General features: G+C 57.5%; 1 protein-coding gene across 1 annotated transcript in view; it reads left to right on the top strand.

The window, feature by feature from the left end:
* Positions 1 to 21,100, top strand: part of IGSF9B (immunoglobulin superfamily member 9B) — a 46,422-nt gene extending 25,322 nt beyond the window's left edge. Inside the window, exons 13-20 of the mRNA XM_055581186.1 lie at positions 178 to 353; positions 1,314 to 1,540; positions 2,182 to 2,266; positions 4,369 to 4,530; positions 4,779 to 4,824; positions 5,376 to 7,028; positions 13,971 to 14,092; positions 17,377 to 21,100. Coding sequence (XP_055437161.1) covers positions 178 to 353; positions 1,314 to 1,540; positions 2,182 to 2,266; positions 4,369 to 4,530; positions 4,779 to 4,824; positions 5,376 to 7,028; positions 13,971 to 14,092; positions 17,377 to 17,585 — 2,680 coding nt within the window. The 3' untranslated portion in view covers positions 17,586 to 21,100. The remainder of the gene's footprint in view (positions 1 to 177; positions 354 to 1,313; positions 1,541 to 2,181; positions 2,267 to 4,368; positions 4,531 to 4,778; positions 4,825 to 5,375; positions 7,029 to 13,970; positions 14,093 to 17,376) is intronic.
* Positions 21,101 to 22,403: the final 1,303 nt, after the last annotated feature.

The raw sequence follows: 22,403 nt of genomic DNA, 5'->3' as shown, positions 1-22,403 counted from the left end.
AGGGACCTGGCCTCATGGGAACAGGGCCAGCCGTAGCTGATTGGTCGCAGCCTGTTCCTGACCTCAAACCTGGGGAGGCCAGGGTGCCCCCCACCTCCAGCACTTGTGTGCCCTCTCCTGTCTCCAGTGTAACCCACCCCGTCTTCTTGTCCCCAATCCTCTCTCCCTTTTGGGCAGGATGAAGCGGGCACAGTTTGGGCCCCATGACTGGCTGTCCCTGCCTGTGCCTCCGGGACCCAGCTGGCTGCTGGTGGAAGCCCTGGAGCCCGAGACAGCGTACCAGTTCAGTGTCCTGGCCCAGAACAAACTGGGCACCAGCGCCTTCAGTGAGGTGGTCACTGTGAACACTTTAGGTGAGGCCGGGCCGGGGCGCTCCTGAAGGAGCTGGGATGGAGCAGACGTTTCTTGCCCGCTCTATGCAGGCACCTTGCTAAGTGCCTTATATGACCGTCACTGATGTTGCAGCAGGGGTCTGTCCCACCATCCCTCGGGGTTGGTCTGGACCAGAGTGCCCTGGCTGAGTACTTTGGGCCCTGTGGGCCAGCCTCATGTGTCTTCGGGTGGATGGAAGAGCTTTGGTTTCATCCTTCATGGCTGACCACCTGTTTCCATTTTCCTGTGGCCTTGTAGGGGGATTGGGGGTCCTTTCTCCTCCTCCTGTTCTCTGCTGGTTCCTTCCTTTGGCCCCCAGCCTCATTTGGTGGCAGGCGCGGACCCATCTCCTCCTTCTTGACCCAGGGGCCCAGGAGGGGCCGTGCCCTCCTGGCTGCTGTTGCATTTGTCCCCTCTCTGCGGCCAGCAAGGGCAGCCGTGACCGGGCAGCTCCACACCAGTGTTGCCCGGGGTCCTTTATTGCCACCAAGGGGGCAGCTATGGAGGAAGGCTCATCCTGCCCCAGAGAGCCCCCCATGGGGGCCAGCTTTCCACCTGGGCCAGAGGGGACTGTAGGGACAGGGCAGTGCTGAGGGAAGGTGTTCCTCCTCCTTCGAAAGGGAACGAAAGTATCTTTTTAAAGAGTCCACCTTAGTTCCCAATGGTTCCTGATGTTTTTCCTGTGAGGGACATGGTGCCATCCCTCGTCCCTCGGTATTGTTGGATGTGCTCTGGAGACAGAATCAGGAAGCTCAGGCCTGCTGCCCGGCCTCCTTCCTTTGGATCAGGAGGGCTCTTCATGTGACTGGTCCTTAAATTGATGCCTGCTCCCAGGGGATGTGACCCTCACCGCCTTGGGGTCCCTGTGCCGCAGGAACACGTGGGTAGAGGGGGTGCAGCAGCCTCAGCAACCCCCTCATCATCTGCTCCCCGCCCTGCAGCATTCCCTGTCACAACTCCAGAACCCCTGGTGCTGGTTACCCCACCGAGGTGCCTCACAGCCAACCGGACCCAGCAGGGCGTGCTCCTGTCCTGGCTCCCACCTGCCAACCACAGCTTCCCCATCGATCGCTACATCCTGGAGTTCCGCGTCGGAGAGCGCTGGGAGACGCTGGACGATGGCATTCCTGGCACCGAGTTGGACTTCTTTGCCAGGGACCTATCACAGGTGCAGAGCCTGGCGTTTGCTGGAAGTGACTGTGAATTGCATCTAGAATCACTGGGAGCTCAGGTGTCGGGAGGCTGTCTGCATACTGCCACACCTGCACTCCTGCTCTCCCAGGGCTGCTGCCAGGGTTTGGGGTTCTGGGGTTACGGCAGCCAAGGTCTGCAAGTTCAGGGCCAGCCCCGAGGGGTCTCCACATGCCGCCAAAAGCCAGGGAGCGCAGGGAGGGCTGGAGTCCGACATGGGCAGCCCAGGGTGGGAGCCCTTCTTCAGCAGTTCTGAGCCCCTGGAGAACATGGTATTTTTTCCCAGCTGACTCCCCTTATACCTTGGCGTCTCTCTAGCTGGAGAGAGGCAGCCGCTTATTGCACATGTGCCTGCTATCTATCCCTTCTTCCTTTCTCCCTTCCCTGGATGCTCTAGAGCTGGGATTGGTCCCAAGAGCCCACATTGCATCTCTTTCTAGCTTTGCTTTCAGTGACCTCACATGTATAGCTTGGAATCTATCACAGTCCGAGTATTTATCCCATGGAAATTGGTAGATAGCCCAAGTTGCAGAGTTGGTGGCGGGGGCTCCACTGGGAGGGGTACTGGTGGCTGGGACAGTTTGCGCGGCTGACGGGGTGTCACCTCTGGGGCTGTAGGACACGTGGTACGAGTTCCGGGTCCTGGCCGTCATGCAGGATCTGATCAGCGAGCCCAGCAACATTGCCGGCGTCTCCAGCACAGGTACTTGGGGTCGGGGCCGCATCGGCACACCAGCTCGTGTGGGGAGAGGCTGAGCCGGAATAGAGGAGGGGCGCCAGCTGACTCTTTGTGTCATGGCCTTCAGGTGGGTAGGGTTTCTCCACCTGAAGAGCCGAATTCATGACCACTTCTCTGCGGTAGCCACAGAAGGAAATCCAGCTAACCTTCGCGTTAGAATAGTCAAAAAGAACTTCAGTCCTTTTGCTGTTAAATTTCTGTTCCTCTGGTGTTATCCACTTGTGGGGTGACGTGGGGGGTGCAAATTGGAGCAAAGAGACAGAAACGGGTCAGCGGTGCTTACCGATGCCTCTTGGTAAGGCAGCTTTATAATTAGGGTGTTTCATTTGGAAAATTGCTGTTTGGTGTTGTTTTCCTCCGCTCCTTCCTCTCCCTAGATTTTTTTCAGGCTAAATAAAGCCAACTCCCTAGCACTGTCTCCATTTATCTTCTTTTCTCTTGGCTCTGGTCCCAAATCTACGCATATTTCTCCAGTTACAGTCCCTGCCAAGTAGCAGATCCCTCCCCCAGAAGTGGTTCCCTTGGTTTGGGAAGAAGCTTTTGCTTAGCGATCAAGTTGGGGCACATGTCCTTGGGCAGTGCTTGGAGGCAGGGGGCAGGAGGGGGCCTGATAAGCTCATGCTTGGGATTCCTGGAGATGCTGGTACGGTGGGGTGGGCAGGGAAGCGAGCCTTCCGGAGAGCCTAACACACTTCTGTCTTGAGTGTTAGGCACTGTGGGGCTGGTTTCTTTTTTTTTTTTAATTCATTTATTTTTGTTTTTGGCTGTGCTGGGTCTTTGTTGCTGCACGGGCTTTTTCTACTTGTGGCAAGCCAGGGCTACTCTCTGTGGTGTGCGGGCTTCTCATTGCTGTAACTTCTCTTGTTGTGGAGCATGGGCTCTATGGCATGCAGACTTCAGTAGTTGCCGCACCTGGGTTCAGGAGGTGCAGCTCCTGGGCTCTAGAGCTCAGGCTCAGTAGTTGTAGTGCATGGGTTCAGTTGCTCTGCAGCATGTGGAATCTTCCCTGACCAGGCATTGAACTTGTGTGCCCTGCAGTGGCAGGTGGCTTCTTAACCACTGATCCTCTAGGAAACCTGGTCTTGTTTTTTTTCTCCTCGGAGGTGCCGGCTGTAGCCCAGCACACTTCTGTCTTGGCATCCATCTGGGGGAGAGAGCTGCAGCCCAGGCTGGGGTAGAGGACTTGAGGGTTTGGGGGCACCTCTCGTGAACTGCTCTGCTCAGTGGCTTTATGTCTGGTTCCCAGTAGTGGCGAGAGTCCCTGGTGAACGTCCTCCAACTGCTTTAGCATTCCCTGTCTTTCAGCCGCCTGCTTGCAAAGGCTGAGCCCTCTTTTTCTACTCAGCATGATCTGGGTTGTTTTAATCCATGTCTTCATCGACATGGGAGTGGATTCTGGCCAAATGTATCAAAGATATGTGGGCTTCCCTTTGATGAGCCTGGGGGGTGGCACTTCCTAATGAGCTGTTGGGTGACGTGTGATCCTGGGGACCCATCCAATCCCGCTGTCTCTCACAAGCTCTGTGAATCTGGGCCCTTCTGCCAATAGAACAGGATGTTGTCTGATGGCCCTGTCCACGCCAGCATGTGCCCTTGATGGCCAGGAAGTGCTGACCCCCTGCAGGGGTTGCCCGCCTGCACCGTCGTGGCAGAATGGGAGCCTGCATCTGGAGTGACAGCCCTGTGGTGCTGCACTCACCCTGTTGGGCTCTGGTCTTGTAGAGAGGCTGGCGGGAGTCCCTGTGGCCTTGTGATACTTAGGCTCCTGCAGCATCCGGTCAACTGGGCGTGGCTCCCGGGTGGAGCGTGCTGCTTGGTGAGGGCACCTGGTGAGGTCATCAGGTGAGTGATGGCCTGGACATCACCTGGAGAGGCTGCCCCACGGGGAGGAGATACAGGTGGCGACTCCTCAGCTTCCCGATGCCCTTCTGCCTCTTCCCACCACGCCGCCTCTTCAGTGTTAGGGCAGAGCCTTAGACTATGCGGGCGGAGAGGCACCTGGGGCCCTGGGGGAGGGAAGAGTCTCACCTGTGCTCCACCCCCCACCCCTACCCCGATCCCCTCAGACATCTTCCCGCAGCCGGACCTGACCGACGAGGGGCTGGCTCGACCGGTACTGGCTGGCATTGTGGCCACCATCTGCTTCCTGGCTGCAGCCATCCTGTTCAGCACCCTGGCCGCCTGCTTTGTCAACAAGCAGCGCAAGCGGAAGCTCAAGCGCAAGAAAGGTGGGTGTCGCCTTGAAAACAGAGAAACCGGACCTTGTGGGCAGAGCTGCCAGCGGGACTTGCCTTGATGGTGGGAGAGGTGGCTGGGACCAGAATGAGGGTGGAGTGGTGGGGGTGCAGGATCCTGGATGGAGCGCTTCCTGACACCTGGGGGCTGCTTCCCTTCGGGGATTTGCCCTGGGCCCAGCAACAGCTGGGGTGGGCTCTGTGGCATCAGCCTCAGCCAGCTCCATCCTTTCTCCCTCCAGACCCTCCACTCTCCATCACACACTGCAGGAAGAGCCTGGAGTCTCCGTAAGTGGCCTCCCCAGGAGGAGAGGGCACGGCTGTCCGGGGTGGAGGGTGGAGGGCTCGCTTAGCCTTGTCACCTTAATTGATCTGCATGGTAGTTTCAAGTTGTCCACACTGACAGAGGAAGCAGACAACTCAAGAGAGCAGATGAACTGTTTTTCTTTGGCTTTAGAATATATTTCTTTGATGTTTTTTCTTTTCCCCCATCCTAACAGATGTATCTTCTTAATATGTTTTGGTTAAGTTAATAGTAAAAGGAGCTTGCATTTCTTGAGCAATCTAGGAGTCAAGTTGCAGGTGTGACTAGAGAGAAGTGGCAAATAGTAGAAGCAGACAGAATAAGCGTAGGAACAGGGTGTCTGTTTGGAAAACGGACAGCGCCCACCTAGGCAGTTGAGAGCCAGGCAGAGTATCTCATGCCAGAACATGTGGCCCCGCTGCCATTCCTCCTCACTGTCACCCTGCCAGGTGATTCAGGTACTTGGCAGGAAGAACAGAAAGAAGTCATGTCCTCCGAGCCCCCCTCATGCTGTCTGCTCTCTCCCTGTCCCCAGCCTGTCCTCCGGCAAGGTCAGCCCTGAGAGCATCCGCACGCTCCGTGCCCCGTCCGAGTCCTCCGATGACCAGGGCCAGCCGGCGGCCAAGAGGATGCTGAGCCCCTCGCGCGAGAAGGAGTTGTCCTTGTATAAGAAGACCAAGAGGGCCATCAGCAGCAAGAAGTACAGTGTGGCCAAGGCAGAGGCCGAGGCGGAGGCCACCACGCCCATCGAGCTCATCAGCAGGGGCCCTGACGGCCGCTTCGTGATGGACCCCTCTGAGGTGGAGCCCTCTGCCAAGGCCCGGCGCATCGAGGGCTTCCCTTTTGCTGAGGAGACCGACATGTACCCCGAGTTCCGCCAGTCGGACGAGGAGAACGAGGACCCGCTGGTGCCTGCGTCCGTGGCTGCCCTCAAGTCCCAGCTGACCCCTCTGTCGTCCAGCCAGGAGTCCTACCTGCCACCACCAGCATACAGCCCTCGGTTCCAGCCCCGTGGCCTGGAGGGCCCCGGTGGCCTGGAGAGCCGGCTGCAGGCCACCGGTCAAGCCCGCCCGCCCGCCCCCCGGCCCTTCCAGCACGGCCAGTATTATGGGTACCTCAGCAGCAGCAGTCCAGGGGAGGTGGAACCGCCTCCCTTCTACATGCCGGAGGTGGGCAGCCCCCTGAGCTCCGTCATGTCCTCACCGCCCCTGCACGCCGAGGGGCCTTTCGGCCACCCCACCATCCCCGAGGAGAATGGAGAGAACGCTTCCAACAGCACACTGCCCTTGACTCAGACGCCCACGGGTGGGCGCTCCCCAGAGCCCTGGGGCCGGCCGGAGTTCCCCTTCGGGGGTCTAGAGACCCCGTCCATGATGTTCCCCCACCAGCTGCACCCTTGTGAAGTGGGTGAGAGCCTGCAGCCTGCGGCTGGCCTCCCCCGAGGACTGCCGCCTGCCTCCCTGCAGGTGCCCGCAGCCTACCCAGGCATCCTGTCTTTGGAGGCGCCCAAGGGCTGGGCTGGCAAATCGCCAGGCAGAGGCCCTGCCCCAGTGCCCCCCACCGCCAAGTGGCAGGACAGGCCTGTGCAGCCTCTCGTGAGCCAAGGGCAGCTGAGACACACCAGCCAAGGCATGGGCATACCCGTGCTGCCTTACCCCGAGCCGGCTGACGGCTCAGGGGCGCACGGCGGCCCTAGCGCGCTGGGCCTGGATACTCGGTGGTACGAGCCCCAGCCCCGGCCCCGGCCCAGCCCCCGGCAGGCCAGGCGCACTGAGCCCAGTTTACATCAAGTGGTGCTACAGCCCTCCCGGCTCTCGCCTCTGACCCAAAGCCCCATCGGCTCCCGCACCGGCTCCCCTGAGCTGGCCGCGCGGGCCCGGCCCCGCCCCGGTCTCCTGCAGCAGGCTGAGATGTCAGAGATCACGCTGCAGCCGCCGGCCGCCGTCAGCTTCTCGCGAAAGTCCACGCCATCCACGGGCTCCCCATCCCAGAGCAGCCGCAGCGGCAGCCCCAGCTTCCGGCCCACTGTGGGCTTCACCACTCTGGCCACAGCCTACCCCTCCCCTCCGCCGGGCCCCACGGGGCCTGCGGACAGCTTGGATGTGTTCGGACAGACGCCTTCCCCTCGAAGGTTGGGGGAGGAGCTGCTCAGACCGGAGCCCCCCGCTCCACCCTTACCGAGTTCAGGGTGAGTGTGAGCTGGTCTCTCGTGCCCACCGCACCTGATCATCTTCCGCCCCTTCCCCCCCACCCCCTGCCCCCGCCCCTCCATCCACTGAATGACAGGGCTTGTCTGGACATGCTGCAGATCCTTCAGGAGAGGAGTGCTGGTCTTGGCATCGCCAGGGTGTGGTCACCGGGGTGGGGGTGCGGCTTACCTGCCCAGGTACCTGGCCAGGAGCATGAGGGATCTTCTCCACCCTGCCCAGAGCTCTCAGGAGACCCCCGCCCAGGGGGGCGGCCAGGGGAGAGGACATGGATGGGGGAGGGTATGTGCGTCCCTTGAGTGGTCACCCAGTGCTTCCTTGGGAGCCTGACTTTGGGTGGTTCCAGGGTTTGCCCGGAGACCTCGTGTCCAGCCTCCTTTTCTTCGTTGAGCCCTCCTCCTTGAAAGCAGGACCCTGGGGCCTGGCTTCCCTGGGCCCCCAGGCTCTTGTCCCCAACTTCCTGCCCTCTGCTGCCCAGTGAGCGCCGCACACTCCCCTCAACGCCCCCCACCTGCCAACCCCCCACCACGCACCCCAGTATCTCTAGAGGCTGTGTCCTCCTGGAGGCTGAAAGCAACATCTCAGGCCTGTGAACCCTGAGCCCGAGCCACACACCCCACCCCAACCTGTGTGCCTCGCAGGAAGCTGCAGACAGACAGACAGACAGACAAGCCCCTGCGATCAGCCGGCCTGGGGGAGCCCACTGTAAATGGTAGCAGCTGGTGTGCCAGGTACCACTGAGCCTGGACGCCTGCCCGTGCTCTTTCTCTCGGGTCCTTCTCCCTCCCTCCTTCTTCCTCCTCCCCGAGTCTGTCCTTTTCTGTCTGTCTCTCTTCCTCCATCTTCTTTGGGTTGGCCCGAGTTGCTGAGAAGAGCCTGCACCGTCTGTAGACCCCATATCTCCTGCCCCCGCCCACTCTGGTTCCGTTCTTTGGTCTTCTTCTTTGGTGTGGCCGCCTGTGCGGGGGAACAGAGTCCAGAGCAGAGGCTGGCCTGGTGGTAGGCAGACGGGAGGTGGTCGAGAGGAGGAAGCCCGGCGCCCTACCCCCTTCACTCCCCACTCTGGTACCTGGAAGCACAAGCCTCACCGCCCACCCCTCGGCTCAGGTGGGGGAGGAGGCTTGGGAGGTGGAGGAGAGCCGTGCGCTGTCTGCAGGAGATGCTGGGGGCCGTGCCCTGTCGTCTGTGCTTTGTGCAGCCCTCATCTGCTTCGTCCCATCGTGCCGTCTGGGTCTCTGTCTCTCTCCTTCCTGCCCCTCACCCCATTCTCTGGCCTCCTCGCTTGTCGGTTCTCTGATCCCCGTGCTCCTCCCCTCCCCTCTGGGTGTGCGTGGGTGGTCCCGGCGCCCGTGTTGATAACCGCTTTGTTTCTGATTGATCTCAGCTATCTGGGCAGTGTTGTCGAGACAAGCCTCTCTTCAGCTCAATAGGTAAGGGAGCTCCGGCTGGGCGGGCGGTGGGGGGCGGACCAGCGGACGGGCTTCGGCAGGGCCATCGCTTCCTCTACGGGGGAATCCAGACCATAGCCCCTTGGTCCTCTGTGGGGCGGCAGCCTCCGCTCCGATTCCCTGCGGCTTCCTGGGCTCCCCACATCATGCTGTTGCCACAGCCCGCCGGGCCACCGCCTAGCTGCAGCTTCCGAGCCCCGCCCAGAGCCCCCCCTGGTTTCTGCATCCACACACCCGCATCCTGCTGTCCAGAGCTTCCCACAGAAGCCCTGGCGCCTGCATGCACCTGAGGGCCTAGAATGCCTAGAGCGCTTTGCATCTCTGCACTTGGGAAACCTGTCTGGGTCCCGGGGTATCTGTGAGCACCTTGCTCTCTTCTGCCCGGTTTTCCCAGCAGCCTCCAACACAGAGGCCCCCTCCCTCCCTGGCCCCTTGACCTGCCCTGTTCCCTCCCTGTCCTCTGGGGATCCTACTGATAACCGGTCCTCCCCGTAGCTTGGGGCTGGGCTGTGGCCTGCTCCTTTTCTCACCAGTTGGGTCTTTCTCTGGTCCAGGCCCCGCGTCATCCTGTGAGGGCCCTGGGCAGCGAAGGTCACCACTCCTGAGCCCTCACGGCAGCCTGTTCTTGGCTGTCACAGGACTGAGGCGCAGACCTCGCCTGGAGGCTCGCTGCTGTCAAGGCCCCTGAAGCAGCCACTCCTGCCCTCTCTGGGCCACAGCTCTGGGGGCTTCTGGGAGGAGCCCCCTAGAGGAGAGAACCGGCCCTGGGCAGGGGATTGGAAAGGGGCTGACCAAACACCACTTTCCTCCCTCTGCTCCCCTGTGGGTGCCTCCTCTTCCAGGTGGGGATCTCAGCAACTTGACAGCAGAAGGGTACCGAGCCTCTTAAAGAGGCTTCTGTGGGCCCCTTAACCCCATCACTCTCGTGGTGGCTAAGAAGATGCTGCTTTTTGCCATGGATGCTTCTGGGGACTAGCCAGTGAGGGCACCAGGCACTCAGACAGGAGCAGAGCCTCCCTGGGTACTTCTGGCTTCCAGGAGGAAGCCTTGTCTCCTCCCCACCTGGAGATAGCAGGGGGCGAGGGAGGCGGGGGGCTGCCTGTCTCCTCGAGTCATGAGAGTGGCCTCCCATAAATCAGAGCCTGTTTGCCAGCTCCTCATGATCTGCAGCTGGGAAGGTGTCTGTAGCCAGAGGTCGGGTCCTGTGAAGCTGGCTGATGCCACGCTCTGGAAGCCCAGGGACAGCACTTGCAAGCGGCCAGCTGAGTGACACTGACAGGCTGGCCCTCCACCTTCCCTCTCGCCTCTCTGACCCCAGTTTGACTCCCTGAGGAGTTGATGACTCCGGGCCCAGCACTCCCCCTTCATTCTTGAAAAGTGCCCGGGCCCTGTTCTCCTCTGTGACCCCTCCCTGGTGTCCTACACCTGCAGGCTGAGTGTCCGCTCACTGTTGTGACAAACCCAGAATCCAGGGTCGTGAGGTGGGAGCTGGGTTTCTGCCTGGCCTGGCTGGCTCCTCGGCCTCGAGAGTCAGGCCCTCACTGCGCTGCCTGTCAGGAGCTCGGGCAGAGGCCGGGGGGCCCCCGCAGGCGCCGGGCTCCCCCATGGACGCTGCCGTCTTGCCCCCTTTGCATGTGTCCCCCTGGGTCTGTTGGAGAAGGTGTGACTCGTCTCGTCTACGTGCGTTCTTGCTCTGTCCCCCCTCCCTGCTCCCAGCCCACAGCCGTCCTGGGCCGCTCCTCCTCTCCTTTTCCTCCTCCTCCAGCTCCCTTCTCAGAGCAGGCAGTGGTGGGTGGTCTCTGGGAGGACTCGGCCTGTTAGTGGCCAGGGCTCTCAGCTCCCTGTCTGAACACCAGCAGCCGCGCGGGCCTCCCATTCTCTCAGGTTCCCTTTCCTGTTCATGCTGACCGTGGCCTCCATGAGGCAGGCGTGTCAGAGTGTGTTGGGGACCCTTGTACTGGGTGAACCCGGGGAATGCAGCCCCATTGGGAAAAGCCTGTCCTAAGTTGGGAGGCCACACACTTGGCCCACTGGAGGGGCCGTCGGTGGGCACAGTGGGAGGGTGCCCCTCCGCAGAGTCCTGGTGGCTGTGCTACAATGGAAGGCAGGTTCACCCATGCCCTGGCCACCCCGTGGATGGGAGTGGGTTTGCTTGGTCTCCTCCCCAGTCCCATAGACAGACAAGCAGAGTGTGCACTCAGGAAAGGAAGGCCACACTCTTTCCCTTCTGCTTTGCTGTTGCCAGGAGGGTGACCCTTCTTGGGCAGGAGAGGCCTGGGGTCTCGGCCATCCTGCACTGCGGCTTGCCTTTCTGAGCTGGGCTGTGTCTTCCCTCCACTGCTCCGGGTGGGCACAGCAAAAGCAGCTGAGAGGTCTCTGGGACTGTGACTGATTTGGGTTTTGCATGAATTTTATAATGAGTAAGAGTCAAAAAGCGTTAAGGTATATTTCAGGCCATCTTTGGTAGGTCTGAACCACAGAGAAGCACTGTGGGACATAGACTTGGAGTTCACCGGGGACGCCAGGCTTTGAGGCCTCACCTTCCAGTAACACTCGTGCTTTCTGAGGGAGGGGTCCAAGTTTGATGACTCGGTGTGTTCTGGAAGGACTGGGGCTGAATGGAAAGAGAGTTCTGGCTTCACCTCCCTGTCTGAGCTCCTTGGCATCAAAGTGCATTGCCCAGAAGTCCCCCAGGGGCTTAGCCTGGCCACGGGATAGGGTCCCCCTTTCCAGAGAAGCAGGCAGTTGGCTTCCAGCCTGCTGGGATGCTTCGTGTGAATTTTCTGCCTAATTAACTGAATATGAAGGCCCACTGTGAACCCCTCTCCACACCTCCGTCCTTCCAGACCCTGCCTTTTTATCTCTGCCTCCTGTATGGGCAAGCAGCCCAGTGCCTCGGGGCTTCTCCTGTTGTGCGTCAGAGTCTGAACACCGAGCCAAATGCAGGAACAGGTGGACAGCAGGTGTCCTGGAAGGGCTGGAGCTTGGTTGCTTCATAAGGAAAACTGACTCCCCCTGCGTCCACCTCCCAGTGGCTTATTTCTTCCTTTTGGGAATCCTTGCTGAGGGCACACCTGAGCCAGCTTCCCTCCCCAGGCTATCTTCTCTGGCTCTTCCACCGATGGGGTGATTGTCCAAGACGGTGGCAGTGCGGGTGTCCAGGGCAAGCTGACTGCTCAGGGCATGGTGGGGCTGCGGGGTGAGAGCAGTGTCCTCCTCCCGTGCGGCTTGTGCCTGTTTCCATCAGGAAGAAGCTGTGCACACAGCTTACAGGACGCTGAGAGTCTTGGCCGTGTTGTGTTGACAACTGGATTATGAGACAAACGGCATAAGCTCTTTAACTTCAGTTTCTCCATCTGAAAAATGGGGTCTGTCTCATGTTTGCCCCTTAGGGATGCTGTCAGGGTTCAGGGGAGTTACTGCAGAGAACATAGATCAGTGCCTGGCATGATGAGTGGTGAACGAGTTCTGTGTGATGAGAGCAGTGATGACGGTGATAATGATACTGACCCTGGAAGCCTTAGCTGCCTGGGAGAATCCCTTGCAGTTTTGGGGGGCATCCTGTACCTGTTTCTCTCATGCCCAGTGGGTCACCCTGCATTGTGTTGTTTGCACACTGGCCCCTGGCCTGCTGGCTTGTCATTCGCCTCCTCAGATGGTGTGCCGCTCACTTGTCTGCCCCTGGAAGAGGCCGGCCAGCACCAGCAAGTGGATGACCCAAGCCGTGTGTTCACGTCTCTTTCCTTCCAGGCAGCACCAGGAAGCCTTAGTCCAGGATGAGCGGGGTGAGCCCGCCGCATCAGCCCCAGGGAGTCACGCTCCCTTGTGGCCTGGCCATCTCCATTCTCGGTCTGCTTCCAGATTTCCTTCCAGCTGCTGCCGTGTAGGGCCTCCAGGGGTAGACTGCAGTGTCTGTGAAAGAGGAACAAAGGGGGAGCTGGCAGTTGGGTCTCTGGGTGAAGACCAGACCTCTGATGGTGAGCTGGCCTACTTCTCTCTGAGGCCGTGCATGCGTGTAGGGGGGCTCTTAGCTCTGTGTTTCGATGGGGCTGATGAGAATTGAGATGCTGTCTCTGACCTGGACTTGGGAGGAGCTTCCCTGCACTGTATCTGTGGAAAGGCCGTGGGAGGATGGCATCTATCACAGAAGATGCAGGTTGCCTTACTGTCAGCTGGATCAAGAAGCCCCAGGAACCAGAGGCTCATCTACAATTAGCCTGCATGTTTTATGCTTTGTCCTTACAAAGATCCCCAAGGTTGGGGAGATGAAGCTGTGGTCTTCCCGCCCCTCTTTTTTTTTTAACCTTAGATTGCTTGCTCACCGCTGGGGACTTCTTTTCCCCTCACAGGTTTGGCTGTCCTCCTTCCTTCAATCAGGATTTACTAAGCACTGATTGGAATGGTGATGGAAGAGTGAGGTGTGGGGAGGGAGATGGGGAAAATGACTCCCCCCAAGACTTCAGGGCTTTGGGGTGGCCCTGATTCCCTGATGGCGTGCCGATAGCATCACAGGCCAGAAAGAAAGAGCAACCCATGTCTCTCTTTCCCCCTTTACTCCTCACGCTCCAAGTTTGGCTTCCTCTGAGAAGAAATGGCAACGATCTTCTAGATTTTCTTGAACTCTTCTCTCCAGTGAGTGCAGATCGTCACAGCCCACCCTCTCAGCTCTCTTCGAGCTCTCTGTCATCTTGGCGGCATGGGCTCTGGGTGTCGCCTTTGACCTAATTGCACAGGCACTCTGTTAGGTGAGCTGTTACCTCCACTCCTCAGCTGGGGCAGGAGGAGACTCCGACACAGGTCTCCTCTCCCAACAACCTTGGTTTCTCTGTATCTTAAACCATGGAGACACTCGCTGCAGGTGTCCCGGGCTTTGCCAGACTGCCTGATTTGGATACTGACCATCATAATCCACGTCTGCGCTCGTCTGCTCTCTCACGTGACCATGGAGTCTGAGCCCTGTCTGCTGCCGAAATGTGGGTGGATGACAGCCATTTGCTGCTGTTGGCTGCAGGGTTCTGCCTGACTCTTGGCAAAGGAGAGGCTGATCTCACGGGACACTAGGGCCCTGTCTGGCTGGGCCTATCTTTCCTGGGGGGCGGGGGGGACAGTCAGGGGTGGGGTTGCTCTCCCCCCAACCCCTTTAACCTGCCCCTGTACTTTTCACCTAAAGGTCTTGACTGTGATGGTCCAAGAACTTAAGACACAGAAGCTGCTTTCTTCTCCACGCTGCCTTCCCCAGCTTGGGGGCCGCATGACGGGTTCACCATTAAAGCCTGTTTCTCTCCCTCTCCCAGGTCTCTGGTGGCCTGGCAGATGGGCCTCCCGCTGCAGGAGCTCTCCACTGGGACTCTCTCTTCCAGGATCAGCAGGGAGGCAGGTGTCTTCTCCAGGGCAGCTGCTTGGCTTTCTCCAGCTCCTCCTCCAAAGCTCCCTAGTGTGCGAGCTTACCTGTGCCTCTCCAATTGTCCCTTCCAGGACACATCCGCCTGCACCCGGGAATGCTGCTGCACCTGAGAGGCTGGAGGCTCTGAAGTACCAACGGATAAAGAAGCCCAAAAAGTCATCCAAGGGCTCCTCGAAGTCAAAGAAACGATCCGGTAAATGTGGAGCGGCGCGCCATCCCTCACTCCCCACCCCGACCTGCCTTTACAGATCCCAGCTCTGGGTTCTCTGCAAAGTCAGCTCCTCTAGTGTGTCTTCTTCTTTGCTTCTCTCTAGTGCTAATTGCCAAGTGATATACAAATAGGGTTTTCATGTCAAAAAAGGAGAAAAATAAGGTTAAAATCTGATTGTCCTGCCAGTGTTGTTTCATCCAAGCTAGGGACCATCCTTCTTGGGGGCATGTGTGTTCAGAACCCTTTTGTGCGTACACCTTTAGAAAATACATGGCATTGTTTTAGTGTATTTTAAAAAATATTTGTGGCTGCCCTGGGTCTTTGTTGCTTTGCGTGGGCTCTCTAGTTGTGGTGAGCAGGGGCTACTCTTTGTTGTGGTGTGTGAGCTTCTCGTTGTGGTGGCTTCTCTTGTTGTGGAGCACATGCCCTAGGCTCGCGGGCTCAGTAGTTGTGGCACACGGGCTCAGTTGCCCCAGGGCATGTGGGATCTTCCCGGACCAGAGATCGAACCTGTGTTCCCTGCACTGGCAAGTGGGTTCCTATCCACTGTACCACCAGGGAAGTCCTAGTGTATTCTTTTAACAGTATAAATAGTACTTTTCCCCTCAGTCTGCCATATGCCTTGGACATATCCCTGTTTCCTTATGTATTTCCTCTTTATCAGGCCTCTCTGGTTGGACATGGGAATTCTGGGTTCCTACTTAGTGTTAATCTTAAAGAAAATCAGTCCTGAATATTCATTGGAAGGACTGATGCTGAAGCTGAAACTCCAATACTTTGGCCACCTGATGTGAAGAACTGACTCATTTGAAAAGACCCTATTGCTGGGAAAGATTGAAGGCGGGAGGAGAAGGGACCAACAGAGGATGAGATGGTTAGATAGCATCTGCTACTCAATGAACATAAGTTTGAGTAGACTCCGGGAGTTGGTGATAGACAGGGAGGCCTGGCGTGCTGCAGCCCATGGGGTCACAAAGAGTCGGACACGACTGAGCAACTGAACTGAACTCAGTGTTAAGGGGTCCCTGTGGCATGGACTCAGTGTCTGAGGGCGGGGCAGACTTCTCTCCATGAGTTAGAGTGAAACTGCCTTATTTCATAGAAAGGACATCTCTGCTGAAATGGATGCTGTTTACCCAGCAGTTGTACATAGCTTCTAAGAAACTGCAAAAATAGTTCAGCCTTATTTCAGACTTAGAGAACTCCTTACTATTTATCACATGCTCTCATTCTACCAGTGGTTTTTGGAGTGCTGTGATAGGCTGTCTGAGAAGGCCACTGCACGGCTTCTTTGCTGGTCTTTCTTATCTACCGCAGAGAGCCTTCCATTTGGGAGAATGAGACACCGAGGCCCTTGCGTTTCTGGGATGCAGCGAGCTCTCAGTTCTCACTTGGCCTTTGGGTGGTACCATTATCCTATTAGTTTATAGCTGAGGATACTGAAGTTTAGAGAAATAAGACACATTTTTTTAGATTTTGGGAGAGAAGAGTCCAAAGCTGAATTTTCAACCCATTTAAGCCCATTCTATCTACCTATATATTATTTATCTATCATCTGTGTTTTGTTTTTTGGCAAAAAAAAAAAAAAAAAGTCCCATGAGATTCCTGTGTTCTCTTTTTTGTTTAAGTGGTCCTGTCCGCTGTCATGTGTTCACAACTCCCTAGAGCTCTGTCTTTAGCCCAGCCCTTGTGTGTGAGCCGGTCTCATATTTCTGGGTGCCTGCTGCCCATGCCTCTGGGTGTTCTGTCTCAAATAGTTACAGATAATCTTCCATGTCTGCTTCTCCCGGTTCTTGCCCAGTCTCATAAAAGGCTCTCCTCCCTGCCTGGTTGCTCAGGCTCCTTGATTCCCATCCTCTTCTCACATCTGGTCCATCTGGTGAGGTCTGTTGACTCCGCTTTGTTTTTTAAAGATTTTTTTGATATGGATCATTTTTCGAGTCTTTTTGGAGTTTGTGACATTGTTTCTATGTTTTTGGGGATTTTTTGCCCACAAGGCATGTTGGATCTTAGCTCCCCAGCCAGGGATTGAACCCGCAGCCCCCTGCACTGAAAGACAAAGTGTTAACAACAGGGAAGTCCCCTGTTGACTCAGCTTTTAAAACACACACTATATCCGGCCACTTATCTCTGTCTCAGATGCTAAAGTTAAGTTCTGAGTCATTCCCATCTCTCCCCTGGACCAGAACAGCAGCCTCCTATCTGGTCCTGCAGCCTCCGTCCCGGCTCCTGCAGTGTATTCGACACACAGCAGCCAGAGTGGTTTTAGAGAGTCCCCTGAGTGTGCTCACACACACGTGCAGCACACGTACACACACACTTCTGGCTAAAACCTCTGGAAGGTCCCCCCTGCAATCAGAACAGGCTTCTGCCTGCCCTCCCGCCTCACCGCCTCTGCTTCCTCTGCATTAGTGTGGGGGCCCTCTTCGGTCTCCAGCCCATGTCGCGTTCGCCCCTTGCTTGGGGCCATCACACTGTGGGAACACTTCTCCCCTAGACCTGTGGAAGGTTTGTAATGCGAGACTCGCCTCGGTGTTGCTCCTTCGGGGCAGAAGCAGCGCCCCAGATTTTCTTTCTCAGGGTTCTGTGCCACCTTTCTTGGTAGCACTTGCACCATCTGAAAGGTTTTCAGTTGTAGTTTTTAAATCTCTATTATCTCTTCCTCCTCATCCCCACATTGAAGTATCATCTTCTAGAACGAGAGGGCTTCACTTCTGTGTCCCCAGAAGCACCATGCAGCAGAGGGATGGCCCGGCAGTCCAGGGTAGGCCAGACCTGACTGTGATGTGGACAAGTAAAATCTTTTGAGACATCCATCCTTGTTTGCGGGAGTGGGTGAGGGGAAAGTGTGCTGAGTCCCAACCCTGTGCCTAGAATGATGGCCTGGTACCCAGGAGGCACTGAGAGAGATGGGTAAGTATTTCTTTAAAAATATAGAAAAAAAATTAGATAAAAGTTACTGAATATATTCAATATTAAATAGAAGATGAGAGATGTTGCTTGACTAGATCTGAGTCTGCAGGAGGTGCAGCCATGCCCACCCTGCTTTCCGGCTCCCACTAGAGCAGCACTTGGGGTGGCCGGGGCGCTGTCTTCTCTGTTGCACTTTCTGCTCTGGTCTCTGGGCAGGTGGGTGGCTCTAGCATGTGGCCCTGGGGGCCAGGCAACATGCCCTGCAGGGCGCAGCGGGGGTGCACCGCTGGCTTCTCACTCTTACCATACTCTCCTCCTTTCCTGTCTTGTGTTGCACTTGCTCCCCTCCCTAGATGGTTCTGCCTCGCAGGCTCAGCACCTTCCAAACTCTCAGGTCCTGTGGCCCGACGAAGCTGTCTGCCTCCGGAGGAAGAAGAGACATTCCCGGCCCGACCCCTTCGCCCGTCTGTCGGACTTGTGCCACCGCCAGCTCCCAGAAGACCAGAAGGCAATACTCAGTAGCGTGGAGCACGACGACCCTGGCCATGCCACTCTGCTGTGATGCTACCACTTAAGTGTCCCCGAGCGAGGCTGCTGGCTGAGGGGCAAGGGCAGGCACGGGGTGATGGGTGTGTGGGGCTTCGTCCTCCCCTTCCAGGGGAGCGGTGGCCCAGCTGTTGGCTTCCAGGGCTGCTCAGACCCTGGCTCCACTTGTTCTCCCTCTGGCCTGAGTGGGCCTCCCCTCCGCCTCCCGGCCTGCTGGCCTCGTGTCCGGGAGAGAGGGCAGAGGGCTCGCTGGCCGCCGTGGCTGTGGGTGGAGTTTGGGCAGTGAACTGGGGACAGGGGGAGACCTGCCTCCTCCCCCCCTCTCCCTGCTTCACTAGGTGGATTTCCCCACCTCCTCAGATATCAGTGGAGTGAAAGAGGAAGCAGGGGCTCACGCTGTGCTCTGCTTCTGTTCAGTTTCTCGAGTCCTGAAAGAGGGCTGGACTCCGCCGTCTTCCAGACTCCACATATATATAGCTATAGATGCAAATGTGTATGTGTGTAGTTTGTGGGTTTCTCTATGTATATATATGTATGTGGGAGCAAATGCTCACTTCTGTGGTCAGGGGAAGGAGGGAGAGGGCAGCTGGCGTGTGGGCTGGGCAAGGAGGACCGGCGGGAGCTAGCGGGGGCCCTGGTGTCTGTCTCGGGAATGAGTCTCACTGAAATGGGGTACATGCCTTCTCAGCTGGGCCCCCCGTTTGTCTTGACCTCATCGCGTCCCGGGCAGAGTGAGGGCTTGCCACGGTGACTGCTGCCCGTTTCGGGGGCTCAACAGTCCGTTACCATGGAACTAAACACCGCCTCCATTTCTTGGTCCTGGGCAGAGAAGGGTGTCTGGTGGATGGCCAGGCGGGCATCTCTCTTGCTTTCGTGGTCTGGCTCGGAAGTGAGGCTGCTTAGCAGCGGGGCCGGGGGTGGCCCTGTGCCCAGACTGGAGCTCCTCATTAGCCCCTTGGGTCCAGCCGGGCCCAGAGCCCTGTGGCCAGGGGCCTCCCGCTCCAGAGCCATCTGTGCCGAGCACCCAGCGCTGCGGCGCTATTTATATCCCATGCCCTCCGGAGCGCTGTTCCAAAGCTCTGATTGGATTCCTCCTCTCCTTTTGTGGGAGCTAATTCCCCAGATTGATTAATTGCCACGTGTGGGGAGCCCGCCCACACTCCTCTCCATGCTCCCCATGTGCCCCCCGCAGACCTGAACTCCCACAGGATGGGATCAGATAAAGCTGGGGGCCTGGATACTGGGTTCTGGGGGTGCTCTTGGCCCCCTCTTCCCCCAGGGCTGTTTGTATAGAACTGGCTGAGGCCTGGGGTTGAAGGTGGAAGGAGTGGGAGGTGGGAGCCGGGCTCCATCCTTTCTCTGTCGAGTTCTCTTCCTAACTCAGACTCTTAGCACCCAGAAGCCTCTGCGAGGTGGTCTGATGGCGACAGGAGAGGTCTCTCTCTCTTGCGTGTGTGCAGTGTGGTACTGCCCTCGGTGGGCAGAAGGCCTGTGTGTGGCTAGGGTGCATCTGGCCTCTTTCTCTTCCTCTTGTGCCAGAGTCTGCCCTTCTGGCCACCCAAGGATCATGGTGGCGATCAGGTTCCTGCAAGTACCTCCTTCTTGGTGCTGCTGTCTTGGTGGGTTTGGGGACAGCCTCTGTCCCCAGTTACCTGCCTGGATATTGGCCCCGTCACAGCACTGGACACTTCTCTGGCTCTCAGTCTGGAGACCTTGGCAAGCTAACCCGAATGTGGGAGCGTCCATCCTAGGGGTGAATCCTCAGCCCAGTGCTTCCTTCTCACGCCCGGTGAGTGGGGACCCAGTCCACCCTTGGGGCTCTGCCTCACACATCACACAACTACAGTTTCTCTCCAAACGTGACCATCGTGGAGAAAGAAGTGGCAGGAGCAGTGTTTGTGGCTGTGCCTCATCCACTGCCCACCACTGACCTGGTGGAACCTGCCCCTTCTGGCCAATGTACTTCGCTGGGCACTGTGTCCAAGCCCCACCCGGCCGGTGGCTCCAGCGAAGCAGCGACTCTGCTTCCTCCCCGAGGCAGCACTACCTCTGCCGCTGTGCCCAACAGGGGGCCACGGGCACCTCTGCCGGGCCCAGGGGTCAGTTGTGGCCTTTGTCTGTACTCTCATGGTGGCTGTTTCTTGAGTGGAGCAGGTCCTGGTGGACCGTGCGTGGAACATCAGGGCTGTGTGTCTTCAGGGTGAGCTAGGCTGCCATCTCTGAGCCCTGTGCTGGGACTGTAGGCTCTGAGGTTACAACAGGAGAGGATACAGAGGGGATGGCGTTCAGGGCCCTGCCCTGCGCCGTCGCCAGCGGTAACAACGGTGCTGACTCCTGCCTGCCTGCCTTCCCCCGGCCAGGCCTGGTACCTCAGCACAGAAGACCACGTGGTTGGAGTTGTGCTTTTTGCCGGACGCTGGGTGTCAGCTGTGCTGGGTGTCCCCAGGACTGGGGAAGGGCGCCAGGCTGACCTATCTCTCAATAGCTTTGGACTCATTACTCCTCCCACGAGGGCTTCCTTCTTGTAACAGTGTATGTGGACGTGGGCCTTCCTGCACCCCGGGGCGCTGGTTCAGCACTTCCTGTAAGGACTGTGATGGAAATCAGCAGAATACAGTCCACTCTGTCCATGAGGTGGAGACAGGGCTGTTACAGGCACACTCTCCAGTGCTGGGCGTGTGCAGGTGTGAATGTATGTGCATGGGGGTGCAGCCATGCCTAAGGACCAGATGCCCTTTGCGCTCTGCCCATCACCAAGTGCAGGGATGACTCTGAAGCTTCCTCCAACTTTCAGGGCCCAGTCCACGGGAGATCAGGTGTTCCCCAGACTGCCCCTCGGCCCATCCGGTAACCTTGCCTAGAAGTAGCCTACCCTTCCTCCTGCATCGTGCCTGGAGGCTGCACTGTTTCGGGTTAGGTGACTTGGAGACCAGGGAAAGGCTGAAGTGCTGCCACAGGGAACCTGAGGCTGCAGCTGTTTGGGGGAAAGCAAGCAATAAGGAGAAGGTAGGGCCTTTTCTCGATTTGCTGGCGGCGTCAGTGGGGTTGAGTATGGACGCAGCCCAGCACTTGGTGATCTCTGTCCACAAGCCCTCAGCCTGTCGCTCTCAACTTTTCCCAGACATGGGTCTGAAAGGGGGACGATGGGCTGGCAGGGTCTGCCCCGCCTTTGAGGAGGCCCGTGATCCAGGACCCTGTGCTGGGGGCGTCTCAAGTAGGGTGGACTGGAGTCACCATTCCTATTTTTCAGTGCTGTCTCTTTTTGATTTGGTATCTAAAATATTTGGGGTTAAACTGATTTCAGCTGTTTCCCTGTGCCCTTTTCATACAGAGGAAACCTGGTAGGATCAGATGTGAAATTTCCTGACTAGGCTTTTTTTTTTTTTTTCCCCAAGGTTGACAAAATAGCCTCAGAGAGGAGGCAGACTTCAGAGAGCAACAGGGCGACCTTGTCACTCTCCAGGATTAGAATTCAGGGCCCAAGTGTGCACAGATAGAGCTGTTACTTCCAGTTTTGTTAGAAAAAGGCCTTTTAGGGGATTGGGGGTGGGCTGGGGAAGAACTGTACATAAAGTACATTTTATTACCATATAGAGAAACATAGGGAAAGAAAAGCTAGTGGCTAATCTGGGGCTTGCTTTGCTTGCATGTGATGGAGCTTTGAGGGGCAGGGATTGTTGGGGAGCAGCAGGGAGGCAGAGGTGGGTAGGCTCCTAGGGGCTCCCTCAAGGAAGTGGGCATCCTCGATCAGCTCTTTCTGCTCCACATAAAGGGAGGCTGGAGCTTGGAGCCCCCTGGGGCTGCCCTGCTGCTCTGAGAAGAGTTGCTTTCAGCAACTGGGAGTTTGGTTGGGGTGTCCACCACCACCCCACTGACCAGCAGTGAGTCCACCTTGGTCCAGTGCTTTACTTCTGGGGCTCTCATCAGTGCTTCCATAAGCAAATGTACTGTTTTGCATGTTGGGTTACTGAGAGGGTAGAAGTGTTTTCATGACCCATTCTAAGCTGGAAGAATAAATAGGTTGAGTCTGATCCCTAGACAGTCCCATACCCTGGGGTGTCTGTGTAGGACGAGGAAGAGTGAGGCGGCTGTGCAGACAGCCCTGCTGGCGCCTGTCCCTTCCAGACGAGTGGCATATCTGGACTTCTGAATCCTCGGTAGACAGTAGCCATTAATGACATCACTGGGCCAGTCTTCCTTGGTGGATCTGAAGCAGCGAGGAAACAGTGTCCACTCTGGATCGCTGGTGGGGAGAGCTGGGCCGGGTGGTAGGGAGAAGTGCTGCAAGTTCTTAGCCCCTGGCCCTGGTCCATTGCCGTCTGTCCCAGCCCCCTTGATGGTGACACGAACAGCTGCTGGGCCTCTTGAATCTTGAAGAAATGTGCTCCACCAGTCCCACCAGTCTCTCCTTGGCACTGGATTCTCTGGGTTTATTTTAGGACCAGGCCACGGTCTTCCTTCTGCCCCAGATACATACCAGTTACCTCGTTTCCTTCCCACCCCACTTCTTCATGGCTCAAGGGATCCTGACCTCATGGATGGTTTGCGACGGGGAGTTGGTTGGGTAGGGAAGGGAATCTGAGAGGGGAGAAGGGTTGGGCTCGTGGGGGGTGGTTCCCATTTTCCGCCTTAGAAGCCCTGTGAGTGTGCTTCTGATGATGTGTGGGGTTTCCACACGTGTGGAGGGAAGGGGCCGAGGCCGACTCCTCATGTTGGTGATGAGGGCTGAGAGACTTTTTGCCCCCTCTTGGCTTACAGCATCTAAGAGATCTTGTTTCTGGCATGGGGACAGATGTCCTTATAGCCATCTTGCAGTTCTTTGAAGGGAAACTGT

The sequence above is a fragment of the Bubalus kerabau genome, chromosome 5 (genome assembly GCF_029407905.1).
Source record: "Bubalus kerabau isolate K-KA32 ecotype Philippines breed swamp buffalo chromosome 5, PCC_UOA_SB_1v2, whole genome shotgun sequence".
NCBI lineage: Eukaryota > Metazoa > Chordata > Mammalia > Artiodactyla > Bovidae > Bubalus > Bubalus kerabau.
Note: the sequence above shows the minus strand (reverse complement) of the source record. Positions and strands in the feature narration are given on the sequence as shown.